We start from the raw sequence: 25,049 nt of genomic DNA, 5'->3' as shown, positions 1-25,049 counted from the left end.
TTCCTATTATCGGGCACGCCTCTGTGCACGTAATTGAAAACAGATGTCGGGCCTGCGGGTAACCGACACCAATAGACCATGGCCGGAGAAATGCGCCCGCCTTTGGCCAATTGCGTGTTGGATTTGTTAAAAAGACTCCCGCAAAGGCCAATAGCGTGGGGCAAAACAAAAAGCACACGCACGAGCGTGTGTGATTCTTAGGTTAGTTTTGAAATCCCCTACATGAGGTCTCACGCTGCGCGAGCACTGCTGCGCACTGCAACGCTAGGCGGGAGATCTAAAAAACCATGATAATGCCACCTTAGCATCCAAATCATTACTTGCAGCTGTGTAGCAGCTCAGAGGCTTTCCTAAATGAATAAGAAAAGTAAGTTGTTTAACTGCTTATGATGAAAGAGGAGTAAACTTTGAACATCAGTCTGTTGGCTCTGATCGGACATTTGGCCATCCATCTGGAGATATTCCTGAGGAGGAGGGGGGAGATCTATTGAATTGCAATCTCCTAAAAGGACCAGGAACAGATATATCGAAAAACACAAATTCTAAGCAGTCATTCTCAAGTCCTATCTGGTCCTTCGTCTTTAACTCGGAAAAAGCCCTACCAACTGTTGAAACATGATCCGCCCTCTAAACACTTCTTCATGCTGCAGTCTTTTGAGACGGATAAAAAAGCATATTCTTCACCGGCTGCATGTGACAAAAGCGGTTTTAATGGTGTTGATCACCGTGGTGTCAAGGTCATATCAGCATATATAAAAATACCCAAGTTCTTCATTTTGAATTCTAGAGGAACACATTTGATGAAAACAACACATAGGCAAAGACCACCCACTGAGAAAGTACTGGAATTCAGAGAGTTGAGGTAAATATCACTGATTCTGGTCAGCATTAAGCTGAAGTGATCGATTCCTCCTAAGCACCTAAATGCTGTAAAGACAAGTAATCAAACCACAGGAGTGGCAATAGGTTGGTTAATCAGCTGTGATGGGTCTAGACATGTTTTTTAAATAAAGAGATTGTCTTTCCCTTTATGGCACCTTGTACACCATGATTAGGTGGGAGCAGACAGCAACAAACATTTTGACGAGCCAGACAGTTAGGGAAGAACCTCAACCACCCAGCTAGGCTTTAGCAGTTTTTGTTTACAGCAGGTCTGGGGCCCTTCTAATTTTTTCGATTGTATATGACTGAGAATGTGCTTGCACAGTGACTGTGAAAACCTAGACTTACATGGCAGGTCCTATGAGATCCAGATTACAATATCTGGACTGCTTTGAACAGGGTCTCCTACAGAGCGCTAAACGGGGGTGATGCGAGAAGATGGAGGGTGATGGGGCTATCGGTTCAGTCAGATGTACCTAAAAATACTTTTAAAAGACCACCAGGGTACAGCTCAAATTTAAAGCACAATGCTGCAACCTTCTCTCGTTTAGCACGAGAAGCAACTACGGTTTCTGTAGTACTGCATTGTACAGGGCATGGGCATCTTAGGCGGCAGGGAGTCCTAAAGTTTTGCCCAAGCACTATACATCCAATGCTTTTTCTTGTAGGATGAGATGGTTAGACAAGGTGCTAGTCTTCTGCAAAAAGTTCTGTTATGGGCTTATCTCTGGAATAGCTTGAAAGTACCTGCTGACCTTTTCCTGGGATTGCTCTGTAAGTGATGCACCGCACCTTGTAAGCAGAGCATGTAGATAATGTTAGCCAGTGAAATGCTTGAAACATAGGCATAATGTATTCCTTTGGGCGGGAATGTGGTAACGAAACATAGGCATAATGTATTCCTTTGGGCGGAAATGTGGTAACAAGTCTAGCAATGCAAATGGTAAAAGAATAAAAACATTGCAGTAAGAAGCAGGTAGCTCCTACATATAGGTCATTTGCATAGTCTACCCAAGACATCTCAAGGGGGAGGACAACGTTTAGATTCTATGGGACAATGGCACACATGCACAATTAAGTATAGCACATCTGCGGACAAACCATGCCCCAGAGCCCAAACTCCCACCAAGAGGCCAATGTATCCAAGTATGCAACATCTTAGCACGGTATAAGCCCAAAAGTCAAAGGCACACCACATGAAAGGGATAAGGAGCAGCAAATTCAGAGCTGCAGGGGCGACTCACCCAAAATGCAGCACACACACATAACATGCAGAGCACGTCAACATTGACAACAATGTAGTACAAACCGCAACACGTCCACAACAGAATAGGGGACACAACTGGTGCTGCTTGTGTGTAGAAACTGGCCAATCACATTTGGCATTGCAGGGAAATGTGAGTTGACGATGTACAAGTACAAACACACATCCGTGATGTTGTCGAAATGTCCACTGTCCCGCATCAAATAGGCAGCTCCTCCCAAACAGTCACAATGTACACTGTAATGCAGTCTGTATGTAAACATGTACAAAGTGTCAACATACATGTGAACACAATGTTAAACTGCAGCTCACTTTCACATTGCAGAGGGAAAACCAACACCTCCTGCAGAGCAGGCCAAACCTCTCTTCTCGAATAACGAAGAAGACCACCACACCTTCGACACAGACGCCCTCCAACAGCTCATTGACAGCTAAATCAACCCACCTCGAGGAGCAGGGCAGCCCCGCTGTAACTAGGAGACCCCACCCCTTGCACAGACCACACAGCAGGCAGAAGGCAGCACCCACCACCACGGCTGCCTCCCAAGACCCCCATGAAGGACACATGGCATTCCAACGCCCTCTGTTGGGGTGCCAGGAGAAGCTGGCTGAACAGATGCGGGTGGGGTTTGACCGCATGGCAGCCAAACTACATGCCATACATGGGTGTCTAATTCCCATCAGGGACCACTCACAGTCCCCGACACCCACAGTCCACTCCATGCTCTCCAATGATCCGTGGTTGACTTGGCTGGAGTCCTGACTCAGATACAAGAACAACTGTCTAGTCAGAGTAGCTCCAGCGATGTCACCTGGGAGTTGGGACACATGCAGAGGATCATGGAAAACATGACGGGGATGCAGGCGGAAAGAGCGTCCGCCATGGCTGCACACCAGCGAGAGGTAGCTTGGTTCTTCCGTGCCCTGCAGACCCTCCTCATGGCATTGCTGCCACAAGGCCTGGCGCGGATGAATGCTGCTGCTATCACTCCATCCACATCTCCGCCCACACAGTGGAACAGACATTCCACCTCCGGCCCTTGAGGTGTCACTGCCACACAGTGCTGGAGACAGACTACCACCACCACCACCGTCTATGATCATTCAAGTGTGAAAGTATGCATGAATGTAGGGTCAGTGATTACCCCTTACCCCTTACGTCCAGAGTTACTTGCACCTAAAGAGCTGAATGGGTGTGAAGCCTGCGATGATGCCGTGTGCACTGATATGATATCTGCAATTGCGAAATCAAGACCCAGAATCAAGTAAGTGACCTGGTGGCCCACGGTGTGGGGCTGCATGATGTTGAGGCTGCCAAGGTCGCATGCCCAGGGCTTGGATCTTGCACTGACACGTGGTGGGCCCTCTTGGAGACGCGCCGGTGGCAGAAGGTCAGCAGTGAGGCCTGGATGCGCAGGGGTGGGCAATCACCGCTGCGTAGCTGGAGGGGCTGGGGTGCAGCAGCCTGTGTGCGTAGGGGTGGGCAAGCGATGATGGCGTGTGCAATTGTATGGACTTCGTTTTAGACAAGGACCCAGTGGACTGCAGTATATACCGGCACGTGGTTAGAGACACACCGGTGGCAGCAGGTAAGCAGTGAGGCCTGTGTCCGCAGTGTCAGCACTCCCTCTACCTCTCTTGCTTTCACTGTCTCCATCTCTCTCTTCCTCTGTCTTTCTCGCTCTCTCTCCACTCTCTTTCTCGCTCTGTCTCTCTCTCTCTCTATCCCTCTGTCCTTTGATGAGCACATGACACCTTATCTTGAATTTTGTCTTGCAGGCTGTGACTTACAGATTGTCCTGAGAAGACCCGCCATGACTCTATAAAATAGTTGTTTTTGGTTTACTCGGAATAAAACGATTTGATTGGAAATTCAAAGATGAATGAAAGTTTCTCCTTTTTCTGACCACACATGAATGTTAAGTATTGTAATTGTGCGATATCAGGCGAATTGTTTTGTTCATGATTTCGTAAAGTTGATGTAAAATATCTTTGTCCGGGGTTGCCCAGGGTGGGACCCCAGGGAGGGGGTGGGGTTTCCTGGGTGTGGAGGCAGTGGGGGTTGTGGCCCTCTTGGATGTCCAAGCTGCATGATCAGTAGCTCCATGGCATCTGGTGGTCTTCAGATGTGATTTTGGGCTGGGCTCCCTTTTATGTTGTAGCTTGTCGTCGGACTTTACACAAGTTGAGAGCAGGTGTTAAATCCCTGCGGCTAACGCGCCTTATCGCCTGTTTTGTGATCTTGTCTCCGATCTGGCTAGTCGTTGAGAATGTTGCGGAGTGTTGTTGTCACAGGTTTTTGGACAGGAACACTTACTCTGCATATCATTAGCGTTAGTTGCCAGGGTCATCTATGGCGATGTTTTTTACAGCTGCTATCGCCGGGAAACTGGTGATATCGGCTGTTAGCACCAGCTTGTGAATTGGGCGATACATTTATCGCCATTTTGGCTGTGATAAAGTGCTGATAACTCGTCCTTGAGAATATGCCGCAATCTGTTTGTTGCCTGTACAGCTGCATTGACCTGATCTAGTAATGGAGTCAGGTAAAAGTTCAACAGATATGGATAAAAGTTGGAAACCTTTATGCCGCAGTGCTGAGTTTCTTTTTTGGGGCGGGGGGGGGGCTCGGGGAGAGAAAAGGGGGTGGAGTTAATCTATGGCACTAATACAGGACTATCTATCCTGGAGATAGGAAGTAATTCTGTTAAGCATATTTCCTCATTCGCTACTATAGTCCAGTCTCTATAGTGGAAACTGGAGGTAGAGGAGTTCAAAGGCTGCCAAATGGTTAAAAAAAAGCTCTGACTTTATTGATGTCCACTTTAATATCAGATCATCGCAAATAGAAAAAAGCGAATTCCGTACCTATTTCTGGGTGGAACCCAGATTGTTATCTGGCAGTAGGTTCTTTACTCCGCAAACAAATGGCCCTTTCAATTAGTTTTCAATTAGTTTTCCCCAGAGTGGGCTATTGGAGATCAGTTTCTAGTTGGCTTAGACAGATCAATACTTTTTTTAGGATAAGTGGTCTCCTACCTAGGAAACTGGGGTTTTGTTGCAGTAGTTCCACCACTTTTTGCCTGGCATTTGATGCAACTTAATGCAGACTGAAGTACACTGGGTTCCTGTTAACCAGGTCTCCAGTGCCAGTGTTCCTTCCCCAAAAACAAGCAACTGGTCAACTGATCTCCAATTGGACAGGCCTTTAGCACCTCTAAGTCCCTAGTAACTGGTACTCCTAGTAATACCAATCAGGGTTCCAAAGAGCTGCAGCATATCTTGGGCGAGACTAAGGGACCCAGCACCAAACCCATACAGAGTGCCACTACAGACTGCATGACAAGGTGCTCCAAAGAGTGAAAACACAACTTGAAACACATCCCTATCCTCCATGTCCCCCAACATTGCATGTTATTTCTGTAATTCACCCTTACAGCCCTATGGCAGGGTGCATTATATTACATGTGAGGACATAACTGCATGAGCAGATATGTCCACGTGCTAGGTAGTTCAATTACTTACAATACAAGGGAACAGAGAAGCCATCTTAAGGTATGTACTGGGAACTGGCCAAAATGAGTTTACCAGCTACATAATGGCTTTGCTGAAACCTATGGTGTTTGGTATCACACACCTCATAATGATAAACCCACAGGGTACCTTAGAGGTACCGCCTGACCCTTACAAATCCTCTAGTGTATTGGCTGACTGGTGAACACCAGCCTACCACCACAGACTCCTCTCCCCAGGAGGTGACCGCCCTGCTCTCAGAGGGCAGAAAAGATGCCTGCTCTGGCAGGCGGTGTCTACATTTCCTCCAAACAGGATGGAAGTAAATCAGCATATCAAGGCAGGAGGCTTCAAAGCCCTATGCTGGCTTGGATATTCGAACAAAAACTTCCGCAGACAGGGTAAATGCCACCCCTTGGCCAGGGCCCATCTGGCACAAGTGCAGGTGGGGAAATTATCTAGTCAGGAGGTGTGTTCACCCTCAGGCTAGCACCACCCCTAAGGTGGGCTATCTGATGTGCACACAAGTTGGAAAATTCCCCCGTCTAGGTTTTTTTGGGGAATTAGGTCCTCTGGGTCAGGGTAATGCTCACTTCCCACAGGAAGTGGTCATGTAGAGTGTAGTCACCCCAAAGGTAGGTAGCCCATTGGCTACTACCTGCAACACCCTGAAATACAGTATTTAGGTGGCATCCTTGATGCCAGGACCTCAGATTTCAACCGAGACAAAGAAGGAGTGGACAAAGAACAGTGTTGACCCAAGAATAGAGGAGAAACAACGGACTTGGCACCAACCCTGCCAGCCTGCCTGGCGCACTCAACCTTCGTAAGGACACCGACTCGTCCTGCCTCAGTGCAGACTGCCAGAAGCCCAGAGGGCTGCCAGTGCTTCGCAAATCACCAAAGAAACTCCCTTGGAGTAGAGGAGCTACTCCCTGCAGTTGTAGGCACCAAAGAAGCAAAGTTCAGTTCACCTCCCTGCCACTCACAGAGACTACCAAAGAAGCAGCCGCCCAGGAAGAGGGCACTGTGCACCCACAGGTTAGATCCATCCTCCCTCCAAGTGTAGGGATGCCAGGATCCACCGAAGACGCACACCACCAATACCTGGGGTACTAGACCCCTTGCAACAACCTAAGTTTGTGTCCAGACCAACACAGAGGAAGACCGACCTAAAGTCGAGGGACTTCAGGAACAGTGAGACTCACGTTGAGAGATGCCCAGCTGTCCTGTTTGCCCCTCTGCTGTGAAACCAAGAGGAAGAGTGAACCTCTGACCACTGTCACCCAATGCCCCACAGACCAACAGAAGTGATGTGCCAACGGGGTCCTGAGACCTTCAAAGGCTGAACCTACCCTTGGGTTTGTCTAGACTGGACTCCCAGTCGCCACCTCAGCTTCTTTGTGCAGGCCCCCCTCAACTGCAAGTGTCTCTTGCCTCATGGACCCGCCGCCCAAAGACATCCCTGCACCCAAGTCCTACAGCCGAAGGAGTGGACCAGCCGTGTCCCTACGTGCCCGAGCATCTCAAGGACTGAACCCTCTGTATGGGTTCACCCGGACTGGCCCTCCAATCCGAACCTGCAGCTTCTTTTCAACTGGACTGTTCCCTGCTGAAATACCCTGCACCCGGCCACCCAGGTGCCACACGAGGCTACCTATTGGTGTTGGCTTGGACCATGCCCCATGCTCACCTTAAGTCCAGGAGAAGGGTCCCGTAAGACGCTGACAAGTGCCCGAATACAATAGATGTTCTCCCATAGGATAACATTACCGCTACCGAAATAGCACTGTTAACTTTTGAATCGTATAAAAATTCATAACTCGAATGAACTTAGCGATCAATCAATGCTTTATTGTTTAGATTAATAAAAACCATAACAATATTCCAGAAAGACCATTAGAATTACATATAACCATCGTGGGTGTCATATTAAAAAAATGTTTTAATGCTCAGTAGTGTATTACAGTATCAGTTACAGCGGTCACAAAGGCCCTTGTCGCTCTTAAGAGCTTCAGTGTCATTAAAATCTAAACAATAAGATTGCATTTGGAATAGAAACTTCCACTACAATGTACCAATGTAAAACATATTAAAAGTACCAGACAATGATTCATGGTACTTTAGTACATTTTAGCTTTGTGATCATCAGGCGAAATTATGTAGGCAATGATCTTCACAGAGAGCTATATTTTTCCTCAGACCTTATTGCTTTCTCATAAAACATAAAACCCGTCATCATTTTGTAGTTGAGAGAAGGGTCAGTTGGGTCAAGACCCTTGATTCTGTCTGATCTACAAGAACGAATGCCCCCATCATTAAAAGCTTTTTACAACATTAAAACCCAAGTAGATTTTAAAAAGGGACATAAACATCTCAAATGAATAAAGTCTTGCACTGCTGCACCACATAAGCTGCATATTTATGGGACCACTAGATTTCCAAGTTGGTTGTTTGGCCAAGGTTGGCAGCAACCTAAACCGAGTGGCCATGAGCTTTCGTTTTAGATGTAAAGAAAATGTTGTGTTCAGGTATGCAGCCGGCCTCCCAGTAGTACAGGATTGAAGAACCATCCAGGCAAGCGACCGATTGACTAGTTTACATTCATCCTCTAGTAGGCATTTTGGCCGTTTTGTTTATCAACTGGCGAAGAACAAGGAAAGAAAAGTTCTGAGCCCAAAGTTCTGTTGTGTTTGTTGACTCCAGTGCCGTTTTCCGATATCTGCGATAGATAGAATAGGGATTTCTTTCGTGGGCCCGCCACAAGGCATTGTCTAATAAATTAGATCGATATAACCAAATTTTTAACCACGTTTTAATTGCAGCAGATCTTCTCCCTATGTCTTTTTGCAGAAGACCAAATTCCAGTCAGACTCGTGCAGGGGAGGCATTCTGTGGTAAGCCAGATACTTTTTGTTTGTTTTTGTTTGAAAGTTATCTAGAAATTTTGCATGTTTACTGTTTAAAACAACATTTGTATACACCACTGTTGGCAGTAGTTTGGCGGCTATAACTGCCATTATTGCTTTAAAAGATGAACCATTAAATTGTATTTTTTGCAGGAGTGCAGAATGCATAAATTAAGCTATTTCCTTTCTTGTCGAGGTATTGTTTGTGAAATTGAAAGTTCAATTGATTGTCTATATATAGCCCCAAATACTTGTACAATGATCTTAGTATCTAAATTTATATAAAAATAAGAGTTAGTTTTATAAACTGGTGTCAGATTTCTTTATTGTGTGCGTTTCACTTACCTCCTTTGTGTATGCGCAATAAATGCTTAGCACCGCCTGCTAATAAGTCTAACTGCTCGCCCACACTACCACAAAAAAAGAGCATTTGGGTTGTCATTTTTGCCTCTGTAAACCAATCAGGGTTTGTATAGACTGTTTACACTGTATACCTCTTTTTGGTCCACTGCGCAGAGAGCCAGCATCCTACATTATGAAGGAGGTTTTTAGTTAAGAGGATAAGGTTTGTTGGCTTTGTGACTTTCTCCATTAGTGTTATAATGCAAATATTCCAGTCTTCGGTTTATCTTTTTTGTTGAACTAAAGGGCCCTTCTTTAGATTTGGTGCGTCTCATATAGCTGGTATTTATTGGTCCAAGCCACTGTGATGGTCTGCGTGTAGATTTCGGTTTATTGAACGAGGGCTTAGTGAGAATTGGGCCAAGATCTGAGAGGTTCACTTTCTTCCAGTGTATGGCATAGCTAATGTTCTGGATCTTTTGGTGCTGCTTTCCTGATTGGCAGGTTGATATGGAGAGAGGATATGATGATCACTCCAGATTCAGGGTGAGTATTCAATTTGCCCCAGTGGTGCGAAGATTACATAAGGCGTGTCTTCTTGTGTGTGGAAACACAATCCCGAGTTGATAAAAGTTGGGTGCCTCTAAATTTGTTGATAATGTTTTAATTCTTCCTGATAAGGACTGTCAAACCTGATGCTCATATGCCTTTGGATACAAATTGTTGAGGTTTGTGGTGGTCTCCATAATTGCGCCAATGAAAGCATCTGTGTACCAGGGTGGTCTATAGCGCAGCAGGAATGCAGCAGAGTAGAAGATAGGTGGGGGAAACATTGTATCAACAAAGATCCACATTGTAGCATGACAAAGTAGTAAATCTTGTCTTTATTGTTGTTTTGAAAACAACTGAAAGCACACTTCCTGCCTTCAAGAGTTTTGGAACAAGATTGCAATTCTGGTGAATTTGAGTTACATGTAGATTCGCCAATACTGGTGGATTGGAGTGTAGTGTGCAAGATTTACACAATGTGGTTCAAACATTGAGTCTTAAACACTGCTGCTCATAACCATGAGATGTTGCAGAGTATGAGAATAGAAACAGTCATACATACCCACCACTTTGTTTCCAGTCAGTATGCTACTGTTAATGCAGCCACAGACTGCTTACCGTGTGGGCAATCCAATGTATGGGCATTGTTTTATGCATCAATGCACTAAGTTAAGCAAGGGCACAGAGGAAGTACTTTAAAGAAACACTATATAAAGAAGTTAACGCCTAGAAAACACTTTATAGGTCCAAGAGCAAGGGGGGGGGGGGAAGCATTTGAAAACAGAAATAACTTCTACAAGACCTGTATTTCTTCTTTGTAGGCTTATAAAAGCTAAAATGGCTGACCACCACTGAACTTATTACATATAAATCAAACACATTAACATACTTATTTTATCCTATTTGTTATTTTTCCAAATTAGAATTTCTTCTCTTATTATATAAAGTTGAAAACATTTTTGTGTATCCACATGTTGATCATTAATTCAAATTATACAATTCTTCCACATTATAGAGCATCAAATGTTTGTCTTTGTAGAATAAAATAAATTTGAAACTGTGCAATTATTTAGAGACATGTTTGGTACATATCATAATGTGTACCCCCAGAAACCAACCACACAAAACCATTCTCTCCTTACACACAACAGCACACTATCACAATCATATCTCATTCATAACCTTCCCAAGCACAATTACACAAGCACAATTAAGTACAGAGATTGTAACAACGGAGAGAAAACTTTCAGGAAATGGCCTTTGTTGTGTTGTAAATGGGGTTTTCAAATCAACAGGTCAACGCACTTTTCAGTGGGATTTCTAATTTTGATCTACCTACATCAGGCCCAACCATTTACATATTTTGAGGCTATTGATATTTGGAGGAAGAGTATCTCTAGTAGCTCAAAGTTATTCAAAATTGTGGGACAAATCCATCCAGCCAGAGGCAAAAGTTCAAGCAGAAATGCAGACTTAAATGCAGGGTTTTGAAGAGAAGAAAGCTTGGAACAATACATGCTTAGATCAAGCCACTGGCATTCATTCGGTCAAAACAGGTTTCTAACCAAGGGATCATGTCCGCAGAACAAGGAATTTTTCGCTGTGTGGAACAATTTTTATTCAATAACCTGTTTCCATAATAGTACCCGCCTGTATTTCACAGCGTCTCAGGGCAGGCTTGTCTCAAAAGGAAGGAAGGAAACTTTAAAACAAAGAAAGGATATGATAAATGACCACCTTGATTCCCCATGATGGCCTTGGTACATATATGTGGGCACCTGCAATTGCTTTACTGGTATTTAGTTAGCCTGACACTTAAAGGGTCACCAGCAGCTTATCAAGAAATCTGGTTGATGATCCCCACTCCATTGGAAACATGAGAACTCCTCTCTTGTTGACATTATATATCCTTAACAACTATAATACAGTGGAGGAATAACCTCATGTGTAAAATGTAATCCCTTGGTACAAAAGCTTCAACATGATCAGATTTTTTCCCTACAGTCTATGGAGTGGATTAGCGAAAAAATAATTTGGTCAAGTTTGGAAAGTATTGGGCGGAACACACAATCTATCAAAGCAGGGGCTGCAATAAGAAATGGGATATGGTCTGAGGTGGTTGGCGTACTTACAGAGGCCAGTAAACACACAGAAACCAGAGTTGGGGGTAGACTTGTGTTGTTGCATATCTTTCATAAGGGTGGGGGGCAGCATGAGATCCTGTATACGTTGGGAAGTACCAAATGCTATGAATGCTTTCCGGTATGTTACTTGATTGTCTTTCCCCTGCAAATACTATACATTCAATTGCTGTATACTGAGCAATGGTTTAATAAAAAAGGTTTGGGAAGTATTATGGACACATTCGTGTAAATTAAAAGCAAATAATAATCCAGCCATTGTGATTAAGAGAGTGAAATTTCACCTCAACGGAAATATAAAACGTCCAAATAAATAACTGCATCTGCCCTTCGGCTCCACTGGTGCAGAGCTAGGGCACCCAAACTAAACTCTGCAAACTCTTTCTTGCTCTCTGAAAAACCAAAAAAAAGATGCTAGTGATTGTAATACTTTTAGTGAACACTGGGTGACCCGATTAGTGTCCGACTCCTTGACTGATTGCTAGAAACCCCTATTTTGCTGCATGCTGTCCCTTCAGTGCTTGCAAGACAACCTCAGTTGGGGTTTGAGACACGCTCACTGGTGTCAGCAAAACCATAAGACATTCCCGGAACAAGATAGGCAAAGCCAGTGGTAATCGCTACTCTCCGACATACTGCAGATTGTGGCAGTAGGTGCATAGTTCACCAAATGCAGGACAGAACTGAATATCCCCCCTCCCCCCCACCCTCCAAAACAGTCTTAGTAGTATTAGCAACTACTGATGCTCTCTGGGAATGCTCAACTGAGTCTGAATGCCAAAATAATCGTTGTGATGCTTTGACAGGCAGTGACTGCTCCGAATGTTCTCTAGGTCTCTGGTTTGCTAAATCCAACTCAAAGCTCTAGACACTGGAGTGAGGTACTGCACACTATGCTGCCAGTCAGTCAGCCAAAAAGTACATTTAGTGGGACCAAAGGCCATCCAACTATTCCAATCATAAAACATGGGCATATTAATCATTATTAGATACTCATCTCAGTATTTTATGATACCCAAATACAAAAACTACTATAAATACGGTAAAATGCAAATGAAAAACATCTCCAAATGAATTAATACCCCGTACTGGTACTACACGCCAGAACGGGTTCGCAAGATCAATCCAACAGCTAGCGCACTCTACTGGAGAAACTGTGGGGAAATAGGCACACTGCTCCACTTACTTTGGAACCCGCCCCCATGTTCAAAGTTACTGGTCCCAAGTATTGGACGATGTTGACAAACACTTGGAGACGCAACTACTCAGCTTTCCCTCACACATTTTACTAGGAGTACCAGACCCACTGGCATACCCGCTGAAGTCTAAGAGGGGCCGACTGATAGGGTTGGTGCTGGGCGCAGCCATGCAGAATGTCCTCTCGCACTGGGGGACTTCACAGGTTCAAACACATACTGGATGGTTGACACGCCTTTGGCACATACTGGGCATGGAAAAAATAACACTCACATTCGCTGGCAAAGGTATAGACTTTCGAGAAGCATGGCTTCCCTTCATAACTCTATTAACACAAGAGTTTTGGGAGCTCACTTGCCTTAAATACCTATGCTTGCTGTGACTGCCAGAAGATGGGGCACCACCAGCTCCGGTCTAAGCTTGGTGTGAGCTGTTTGACTGTGTACTTGAAGCACAGCAGGGGTGACTGTAAGAGGGGTGGGGAGGGGGGAGTGGTTGGGGTCTAGTTCTATTACTTTATATTTGTTGAATATAGGTCTTAAAGCAGGGGCTCTGCGTAGCCCACGGAGAAAGCTTATTGTTCATGGACACCGCCCCTGGCCTATATTGCCTTTTTGTCATGTTGTTTTGTCTTGAATACAACAATAAAACAGAGTTAAACCATAAAAATCTACACCTTCCCTCAGTATAAAACCAATAATCCAGTAAAATATGAAAATTTGTACATGAAATATTCACATCACAAGTACAGTATCCACCATATTTAAATGTTGCGATGGATAACTTCATACCAGACAACACTGGATTAACACCCAATCTGCTTTTCAAAAGACTGTCACGAACCTGGATAAGACAATCCGGACCTGTACATATCCTCATTACACCATGAATCAATTATATGTTTGACTGACATTTTCAAGCGTAAATACCTCAGATTATGTTCTCTACACAAAAGTTCAATTTTTATTTTCAAATGCAGTCGGGAGATTTTTATGGGTAACATTATAGTAAAAAAAACACTGTAAAAGATTTCCTTAAAAGCTCTTGCACTCATTGCCCACGGCAACTCACAAATTAAAAGCAAATTTTTACGAAAATATGCAATTTTGTCCTCTCTGTCCTGTAGTAACCGGTTCCAAAATATTATCCACAGCTTCTTTGAGATAAATCACCAGTAGGCAAGTTTGAGTTCTGTTCTCATCACTTGAAGCACAGACAGCACACTATACTGCCAGAAACACTCTGATAGTCTTTGACTCTCCCTATATTTCTCTCCAAGCTCCCTGGGATACTAACGCTGCAATGACTACCCCCCCACACCCCCTCCGCGCATGTTAGCAGTAGCTACAGCCAAATGCAATCTCAGAGTCCCCGATTGGCTGAAAACAACTCCTGTCATCCAATGTTCTTTAGGGTTCTCAGACTGGCAGTGGTTTACTCACAGGTCAACCTCTTTGCTGTATCCAAGGTGGGTCTCATCCATGGAACACTTTAGTATTTCAGGAGCCAAGTACCCTGGGGTACCACACAACTCTGTGGGGGAAAAACAAGATATAAAGCTTAGACAAGGGACACAAGAACCCACACATGTACAGGAGATCACAGGATAACACATAACAAAAACTAATGATCTGCTGTCCCACTTGAGCTGCTCTGCAGCAAAGGACACCAAGAAAAATAAGCATACATAAGGCAGAAGAGGAAATGCAGGCCTCTGCGGTGGGATAAAAAGCCTTAAATAGTCAATTGTTTAAACATTATTTAAAGAAAAATAACCAAAGATGGACGAGACAGAGGCAGACAAATTGCTCATCAGCGGGTCTACCTCTAAGGAAACAGGGATTAGCCAGATTGGATCCAGGCCTTAATAGTAAGACAACCACTGGGCCAGGAATGGGTCATCGAGACCTACACTCAGCAATTCAGTAACATTTGAGGGAGATGTTGAAAACTACACACTTATAAGCCATGGCTACCCTCCGACAGAAGTAACAGCAACAAGGCAACTGAACCTTGCTTTAACCGGATGCTAAATCAACAGTTTTCAGTGTGCTATATCGTTCTGTTGTTACTTTTAAAACACTATTATCCTATTTGTAATATTTTGCTATGGTGGGCAAGCAAATAAACAAAAATAGAGTTTGGTAAACAGGGTTTTTATCACACTTAGTACTAAACCTTCAATTCCAACCTGAAAATTCCGTTATATATCAAACTACTAAGAAAGCGGTGAGGAGTAGAGATTCTGATAGTGCCCAGTCAACGCAGCGCATACGTTATCATAGGTTTGTTTGCTTATTAAGGTCTTGTGGTAGATCTAGTCACATTTGGCATTTCCTTTTTTAATCTTAATTTAATCAATAAAATACTCAATCAATTTTTAAAACAGTGCAGTTTCTTGTTAACTGATGTATCCACTGATATTATGAATTTGCGCTTCGATTGAAGTTTTTCAGAGGAGCTTCAACTTGTTAGATGGTGCAATATTTTAATCCTCAGGAACAATTGTAATTGTTAAATATCCAAGAGCCTGTTCCAGAGAGAGAGTGTAACCCATCTAGAGTTCTCTAAACTATCACAACCTAAGCATTTTAGGTATGATTTACTGCCTTTAGTCGTTTACGTCTTTTAAACACTGTATAGTTTCACCTTTTGCATTCTTTTCCTAGGACGTTCAAGTAAATAAAGTATTTTGTTAAACACAATTTTAATCACTGCTAGTACTGGATGTTCATCTTAAATAGGAGGACTCAAATTGTACCCAGCCAAGAAAGGAGAGCGTCTTGTGCAGGTAAAATTATGCAGCATGTCTCAGTTTGTTAGGAGCTGATATGGATGGCATTGAGAATGACAAATGAAGAAGCCCATCATTCAACTTTGCAAAGTATGGTAATGGAAAGGCATCAACTAGGGATGGCACCTCACTCACCCCGCAGCTTTTGGTCTGGCTGCAGCTGGCAAGAGAAGCCAAAGTCTGAAAGTTTGATGTTCTGTTCATCATCCATAAGGATGTTCTCCGGTTTCAGATCCCGGTGGATTATAAGATTTGAATGGAGGTAGGACACAGCTTGTAGAAGGGCCCTCATAATGCATCTGGGGAAGAACAAAGGAATGAGACAAAACAGAGACAAGAGGACACAACTAATACAATGTGGGGAGGGTTAATGGAGCAGTCCTACTGGTGAATTTGCTCCATGCAAATACCAACAACATAATATGGCGCACGTACTGGCTGTCGAGATTAATGCAGATGCGCTAAGTGAGTGGGGTGGTGCAGGAGTTATGGATATGCAATATGGGGCAGGACTGTCGACAAAGGGGTTTAGGAGTACTATATGCAAGATAATGTAGTTCTTAGATTCTCAGCAATGCCTCAGCTTTGAAAGGCTGGGTCCTCATCTCTTACCTAGTTTCTTTCTCACTTAGTGTCACCTTTTCAGTCAGATAGTCGAAGAGCTCGCCACGTTTCATCCTGTGGAGAGAGTAGAAGGATGTTGAAATCCCAAGAGACAAAGGTGAGGCAGCTGTATCGTGGCACCATTAGAGGTAAAGTTGAGAGAGACTGATGAGAGTTCCAGAGATAAAATGAACCAGAAAAGGATGTGAATCGATTCCAACATGATCAATTCCAGGATAGGGCAAGGAGGGGGACTCAAGAGAGGCCAGTAATCAGTAAGGATGAAGGGAAATCAAACAGCTCTGAGATTTCTGACAAATCCAAAATACTTACAGATCAAACACCAGGAACATGAAGGTCGAGGACTCATAGGAATCAATTAGGGAAACTGAAAAAGAGAAAAGAAAGTTTGGATTATCTGAAATATTACTCTACACTCATATTACTAGTATTAAAAATTGACATTACATATAAGAGGCATTTACTGGTACTGGGCCTAACCTTGGCCAAAAGAGACGTAGCCCAAGCATGGAAGGATCCCCGAGCCCCCTCGATTCTGGTGTGGAAGAAGGGGCTTGACTTTTGTATGGGGCTGGAACAGCCAATCTTTGTGGCCAGAGGATGCCCACGAAAGCATTACAGGATATGGAAGCGATGGGCGGACTATCGGGGCCTGTGGCTGGAGCCTCCGGTGGAACAGGAGGTTGCTCTGGAGGTGGCATAAAAGGGTAAAAATGGAAGGTGTGTGTACATTATCAGAACAACGACTGGTTTGTAGGAACTGTGAGACGATGTCGTGCGACCGGGATGGGTGGGATATGGGTGGGGGGAGTTTGGGGATCCGGGAGGGGGGGGGGGTTGAGGGATGGGGGGGGTGTAGAATTGTTAAGTTTGATATTACTTTTGGACTCAAAACAATGCATAGAATGTTAATCCCGGAGTGCGGGGTGCTGTGCTATGTGCGCAATCTATCAATAAAAATTTGTTTAAAAAAAAAAAAAAACTGACATTACAGACGGTTAGACTGAGATACTAATAATAAACCAGATATGATCAATATCAATCCATGTGGATTATTAATCAGGTATTACAGTGAACTTGTGATGGAATATCTCCTGAATAAATAATAAATCATTTATAGGAATTTAGAATGATTTTAAAATAATTTCAGAATAGCTGAACAGGGGTATGGAATTTAATAAAATATCTACTTGTCCATTGGACAGGTTGCTTTATAAATCTACTTGTCCTGTAAAAAATCCACTTGTCCCTTTATGGCAGCAATCTCATTATATGAGAGCTCCGATAGTAGCCTCTTTGATTATGCCATGGCTCATACAATAGTAGGCTTTGAATACTAGCAATTCACTGATTTTGCCATCTTTCCTCACATCTATATATTGGGGCTGGCAGTAGCGTTAAGCAATAGTTTGCTTTCGAATGCCCTTTTAATTCTGTGCAAACCTACTAACTTGCATGTATTAGGGGTTTTCCCCAGCTTTTCTCTAATCTTTTCGCATACTGAGAAAGGTGGAAATTTACTCCGACTTGGGCAGAAGTAGAATTTCTTCCGGGGTTGGGAAAAAAGGGGATGAAGGAAAAGTGATCTGGTAAATGCTCTGCAATTTTCACATGATCAAATTCACACAAATATTTTTTCGTTCTAAAATGTAGTTTACAAGTAGTTTCTAGGAGTACCATTTCTGAAATTTATGAAAGCTGTAAATGCAAGGACATATATACCATGGGCGTACTTCTGTGACTTACTTAGGAACTGGGCCCAAAATTAAGTCTAGCGTTAGCCAAGACCTTTTGTTTTTATAAAAAATTCGCTCTATCGGTTGGCTTCACTGCGAGTAACCGCATTCTGCTCTTTCACAAGGAACATATCCACACTCATTAGCAGGGACTACTGCGGCAATGTGTGCTCTTTGAGACCAAAAAGTATTTTAACCTATATTGGTTATAATTGTGAGAGCCTGGCAGGTCCCACAACAATAAAGTTTTACTAAAACAATGTAAAAACAAGACATGCATTGACAAAACTAAAACGCTGAATAACAATGTCCGACCTATTGGCTTTGCCAATGCTGGTTTATTTTCATGTTACCAATAACATTGTTTAAACTGAGTACACTGATTTTCCATCCATCTTTACTACTATAATAAAGTAGAAACTTTCAGGCTTTGAGGCGGCAATCTACACACCCGATACACCGTTGAAATCGGCAGGGTGTGTAGATGGTTATAGGCTATGTAAATGTCAAAATTAACCGTTATTTACAATATTTATATTTTTTTAAAAATGAGTCCCCCCCAAAGTAGCGCCGGCCGCAACGTGAGTGCTCACGTCATCACGGGGAGGAGAGGCGTCCAAGGAGCGGCGGACATGGCGCGGGGGAGGAGCGGTGACGTGAGGCCAGCGGCGGTGGGAACAGCAGAGAGGCGGACATGGCGCGGGGGAGGAGCGGCGGAGGACAGGCAGTGAGGAGCAGAGCGCCGGCTGAGGTAAGGCTCCGGGGACAATGTCGGGGAAGGCGGGTGTCGGGCCAGGCGGGGGACGGGGAGTTACAACAAGGAAAGGCAATGTCGGGGCAGGCGGGAACATTTTGCAGGTAGTACTGTCCCATGACTCAGGCCAGGCGGGAAAAAAGATCGCTAGAGGAAAGGCAATGTCGGGCCAGGCGGGGGTCGGGGCAGGCAGGGAACGGAGTGGGTGGGGGCACGGACTGCTGAGCAATGTCGGGGCAGGCGGGGGTAGGAGAAGCCTGAATGCTCCCGGACAAGGTCGGGACGGGCTGCTAGTACTAATATAATAAAGAGAGAGCCCAAACCTTTGAGGCGGGTAATCTCAGGAACCACAGCACCAATCACAACACCCAATACAGCGTTGGAAAGGGCAGTTGCAGCAGAAGGACATGAGCTATGCAGACACCCACCATATACATTTAAAAGGTAAAAGAACCGTGCCAGCAAAGTAGTCCCTTGTGGGCGTGTCTGCGTTGTGCTGTGGGCGTGTGCTGGGGCGTGACAAACGCTGGGGGCGTGTGGTACGTTCCGCCCTTCATGCCATGTCTCATATCGTGTGCTAATTCCACGCTGCTCCCTTTAAATACCCCTGCACCCCATAATCATAACCCACCCTTACTCCTTAAAATACCCCAACACCCTTAAACACTAACCCATCTTAACCCTATAAATATACCCTGTAGCCCAAAACCCAAACCTATCCATAAACCCTAAAAATACCCCTGTACTGCAAAACCCAAACCTAGCCCTGAACCCTATAAATACCCCTGTACCTCAAAACCCAAACCTACCCCATAACCCTAAAAATGCCCCTGTACCCCAAAACCCAAACCTAGCCCTGAACCCTAAAAATACCACTGTACCCCAAAACCCAAACCTACCCCTGAACCCTAAAATACCCCTGTACCCCAAATCCCAAACCTACCCCTGAACCCTAAAAATACACCTATACCCCAAAACCCAAACCTAGCCCTGAACCCTAAAAATACCCCTGTACCCCAAAACCCATACCTATCCCTAAACCCTAAAACTACCCCTGTACCCCATAACCCAAAACTATATCTGAACCCTTAAAATACCCAAACACCCCAAAACATATACCTCAGTACCCCAAAACATATACCCCTATACCCATACCTACCTTATCCAAACATTAAAAAAAACACATGCTTTTACCATTCATACATTTACAACGAATTTCGTTTTAAATGTATGCTTGGTAAAAGCATGTAAAATGTAATGCCATGCGTTATAATTGCACTGCGGAGTGATGGTACATTCGTAATGAAAGTATGCGGAGTGATAGTATGCCGAAAGAAAGTTGCGGAATAATGGGTGTTTACCCTCCCCCGGTAAGTACATTGGTGGCACGGCGGGCCACATCTCCAGCAACATACTCATATTTTTTCACCAACCATTTGAAAAAATGCACAGGTCTCTCTCATTGATGGCCAGCACAGACATACACTTTTAGACACACCTCCCGCCACAAGTTCTAGAATTGCGAACTTTAGAGCGGAGAAGCTACGTTCGAATCTCGGCATCAGCTCAACATCCTGTGATTCCAGGCAAATCGCTTTGTCTCCCCGTGCCTACCACAAATGAATGTGTTCTTCTGTAATGTAAATTGTGCTCACGCCATGTTGTCGAGTTCGTGCTATATAATATTGCAAAGAAAAATAAAGTAGGGAAACCAGAGTTCACACACACCTGAACGCGCACTCTTAAGTGCATCCGCAGTGCACTGGGAATCGGAGCATTTCACAGGCCTGTCACAGATAAGAAATGCTATCAAAACGAAATCCTACAAAACAATATACTACTGGCAGGCAGCAATTCATACCCGGACAACGTCGGGAAGGGCTGCTAGTTATGAATATTTTTGGAAATACTAGCATGAACCTTACTAAACGATTCTTAAAATAAATTGTACCTAAACACTCACATAAGTTTAGCAAAAGGTTTTCCCTAATGGAATTTTATTGGGAACATTTTATTTTGAAATGAAGAATCGTCAATATTGTTTCCAATCTTCTGCAAATATCTGCATCTAATCAGAGAGCATTGTGGGAGCATTAAACGTAGCTTCATATTGGTAAGCTCTACAAACGTGTGTACACCTTTATACCCCTGAATCACTGTCAGTAGTCTAGTCAGAGTTTACAATATTCCTTTAGAGCGCTCAGCCTAACAATAAAGGCTTTGCATTAATGAACCATGAATAGAAGTTCGAACATTAACATACGGACAAAATGATTACGTTAACTGCAGACAATGCCCTTCCTTGATGCTTAATGTATTGTATACTCGCAGCCAAAGGGTTTGTGCTCCAGGGGTGGGCCTACTTGTCCCAAGGACAAAATAAGCTTGAAAACTTGTCCTTGACCCCAAACAATATGTCCTGGGTATTGGGCTATCGGAATTCCACACCCCCTGGCTGAGGCACCAATAATGAATGTCAGACTATTTCAGATTATTTTAAACCCTGTCCGAATAATTTGCCATTATATTTGTGCGTACCCAGAAATGCAGCACCACTATGTTCACAAAACCATTATATCAATATGATGATCAACTTAACTTGTCATTACCTCAACATGGTTCTTGAATACAAACTGCTAGGGCTAATGTTAGAAAAGTACAAATGCCTGGCAAAGGCCATGGTATTTCTAGGGGTCAACCACTGATTGATGTACTGGTCAAGTCGATTAGTAGCAGGTGAGTTAGTAACATATAACAAAAGAACAAAAGACTTAGGCCATAAACATTAACACAATTCATACTAATATAATAAAGAGAGCGCCCAAACCTTTGAGGCGGGTAATCTCAGGAACCACAGCACCAATAACAACACCCAATACAGCGTTGGAAAGGGCAGTTGCAGCAGAAGGACAAAAGGCTATGCAGACACCCACAATATACATTTAAAAGGTAAAAGAACCGTGCCAGCAAAGTAGTCCCTTGTGGGCGTGTCTGCGTTGGGCTGTGGGCGTGTGCTGGGGGCGTGACAAACGCTGGGGGCGTGTGGTACGTTCCGCCCTTCATGCCATGTCTCATATCGTGTGCTAATCCCACCCTGCTCCCTTTAAATACCCCTGCACCCCATAATCATACCCACCCTTACTCCTTAAAATACCCCAACACCCTTAAACACTAACCCATCTTAACCCTATAAATATACCCTGTACCCCCAAACCTATCCATAAACCCTAAAAATACCCCTGTACTCCAAAACCCAAACCTAGCCCTGAACCCTATAAATACCCCTGTACCTCAAACCCCAAACCTACCCCATAACCCTAAAAATGCCCCTGTACCCCAAAACCTACCCCTGAACCCTAAAATACCCCTGTACCCCAAAACCCAAACCTAGCCATGAACCCTAAAAATGCCCCTGTACCCCAAAACCTACCCCTGAACCCTAAAAATAACCTAGTACCCCAAAACCCAAACCTAGCCCTGAACCCTAAAAATAAACCTGTACCCCAAAACCCAAACCTAGCCCTGAACCCTAAAAATACCCCTGTACTCCAAAACCCATACCTATCCCTAAACCCTAAAACTACCCCTGTACCCCATAACCCAAAACTATATCTGAACCCTTAAAATACCCAAGCACCCCAAAGATATACCTCAGTACCCCAAAACATATACCCCTATACCCATACCTACCTTATCCAAACATTAAAAAAAACATGCTTTTACCATTCATGCATTTACAACGAATTGCATATAAAATGTAATGCCATGCGTTATAATTGCATTGCGGAGTCATGATACATTCGTAATGAAAGTATGCGGAGTGATGGTATGCCGAAAGAAAGTTGTGGAATAATGGGTGTTTACCGGTAAGTACATTGGTGGCACGGCGGCCCACATCTCCAGCAACATACTCATATTTTTTCACCACCCATTTAAAAAATGCACAGGTCTCTCTCATTGATGGCCAGCACAGATATACACTTTTAGACACACCTCCCGCCACAAGTTCTAGAATTGCGAACTTTAGAGCTGGGGAGCTACGTTCGAATCTCGGCATCAGCTCAACATCCTGTGATTCCAGGCAAATTGTTTTGCCTCCCCGTGCCTACCACAAATGAATGTGTTCTTCAGTAATGTAAATTGTGCTCATGTCATGTTGTCGAGTTCGTGCTATATAATATTGCAAGGAAAAATAAAGTAGGGAAAATCGAGTTCACACACACCTGAACGCGCACTCAAGTGCATCCGCAGTGCACTGTGAATCGGAGTGTTTCACAGCCTGTCACAGATAAGAAATGCTATCAAAACGAAATCCTACAAAACAATATACTACTGGCCGGCAGCAATTCATACCCGGACAACGTCGGGACGGGCTGCTAGTATAACATATTCTAAATGCTGCATTCAGTTCAGTTATGGTTTGGCGGTGGTGAGGTAACACCGAGTAAGCACAATGTCTGAAGAATGAAATAGTTCTTGCTTCAAGGGGAGCAGCACAAGTCTTAGAGAAAGAGTTGAATTGAGGGGTTTCTTACATACTATGAACAGTCTGTCAATTGAGTTGTGGTCAACAGTACATATCATAAATGCAGGTCAGCCTAGCTTTCTATACAACATTACTTAGTACAATCTTTTAAAACACTGAATCATATTCTATTTCCACAAGCCTCACTCACAAGCAACATTCTCCAAGTTATAACTTTCAAACTCCTACTCAGATGTTCAGAAGCACAATCCTTCTGTTATGTATCCCTCTGTCTTTGTGTGCTTTTAGCAAGGGCACCTTTTGCAACGAGTCACAAGCTTAACTAGGTCTCAGCTGTTAGCCTCCATTGACATTCCAGTAGAAAATAAGCATCATTATGTCTTGCAGGTTATTGTTGTAATATACCAAACATTTCAAACACTAAGCAACCATATTCACTTCCTCTTCAAGAACCATGTAGCATTCAGCTGGGCGGACAACCGGTGCTGCTAGATTAAATCCTTCCACCTTCTTCTTCAGAATGACTGGAAACACCTCTAACTTGGGGTCCTCAATAAAGTCACCTCTTGATTTATGACACCATAAATGTTTTGAGCAATATACCCGAATTTACCAAAAGTAAGGAGCTGTCACTAAAAATGGAGGAAACTCTATATCCCGAAGCAACCTTGTTTACTCTGTAAGTGCCTTGTACACACCCATAAACTAGTGTATAACATTTACAAAGTGTATGTTTCAGGTTCTGTTGGTATGTTAAAGAACTGTTAATCTCCTTAAAATAAGGAAATTAGCATGAAATATTGTGTGGCAAAAACCCAATGATTGCGATAGTATTCCTATAGTTAGATAGCAAGTATGTGTTGCAAATGATTCAGATATGTGGGATAAAGTACCCCCTGCTGTACAATGCAAATGGCAGAGGAATTCCATGATCATCTAAAGGAACAAGGCTGAAGACAAATGCCCACATGCATCAAACTCCCGTTTTGCGATTCCAAATTTGCGATTTTTACCGAATCGCAAATAAGGAATCGCAAAACGGGATGCATTATTGAAAGTGCATAATATTTGCGATTCGGTAAAAATCGCAATTTTTACCGAATCGCAAATATTATGCGAATTCCAATTTGCGATTTCGCAATTCCCATTGATTCCTATGGACCAAAAGGCCCATAGGAATCAATGGTAATTGCGAATTCGCAAATTGGAATTCGCAAAATGTTGATGCATTCCATGGGTGCAGGGGGACCCCCTGCACCCCTGAAATGTATTTTCAAATGGATGTTTCACACACACATGTCCTAAGGACATGTGTGTCTGTAACATGACAGTGTTTAAAATGCTAATTTGAGCATTTTAAACATTTTTCGCAAATTACCACGAGGTTCAACCTCGTGGTAATTTGCACTTGCAATCTTCAAAATCGCAAATTTTTTAAGAATGATGCATTGCATTAAGAATGATGCATTGCATGATGCATTGCATTTAAGGAATCGCAAAATTGCGATTCCTTAAATGCAATCGCATTGTAGAAAATCGCAAAATTAGCGATTTTCAATAAAAACAAATGATGCATCTCAAAAAGCATTTTTGGAATCGCAAACGGCCGATTTTAAGAAATCGCACCGTTTGCGACTCCAAAAATGCTTGATGCATGTGGGCAAAAGTTCCTTTATAAAGCCAGGGAATTCAAGCAATTATTAGGTTTTCAGATGTCAAGTAAATTCGAGTGAAGAGTTTCTTCAAGCAGTTTTCTGCTCGCACTGCCTGCTGCTTTTCCTGCCTGGACACCGGGATGGTTCTATGTTCCCCAGTCTGTATTTGTCCCGAGGAAGGCCCAGAGACAGTAAAGCAGCAT

The 25,049-nt window shown here is 43.6% G+C and overlaps 1 protein-coding gene across 1 annotated transcript in view; it reads right to left on the bottom strand.

Moving 5' to 3' along the window:
- PHKG2 (phosphorylase kinase catalytic subunit gamma 2) overlaps nt 1–25,049 on the bottom strand; it is a 99,875-nt gene that overhangs the window by 24,754 nt on the left and 50,072 nt on the right. Inside the window, exons 4-7 of the mRNA XM_086931677.1 lie at nt 16,528–16,582; nt 16,204–16,269; nt 15,727–15,890; nt 14,240–14,330 (exon numbers count right to left, since the gene is read on the bottom strand). Of these exons, the coding sequence (XP_086787803.1) occupies nt 14,240–14,330; nt 15,727–15,890; nt 16,204–16,269; nt 16,528–16,582 (376 nt within the window). The remainder of the gene's footprint in view (nt 1–14,239; nt 14,331–15,726; nt 15,891–16,203; nt 16,270–16,527; nt 16,583–25,049) is intronic.

Source organism: Lissotriton vulgaris, chromosome 7 (assembly GCF_964263255.1).
Source record: "Lissotriton vulgaris chromosome 7, aLisVul1.2, whole genome shotgun sequence".
Classification (NCBI taxonomy): domain Eukaryota; kingdom Metazoa; phylum Chordata; class Amphibia; order Caudata; family Salamandridae; genus Lissotriton; species Lissotriton vulgaris.
The sequence above is the reverse complement of the archived record's forward strand: the minus strand, read 5'-3'. Positions and strand labels throughout refer to the sequence as shown.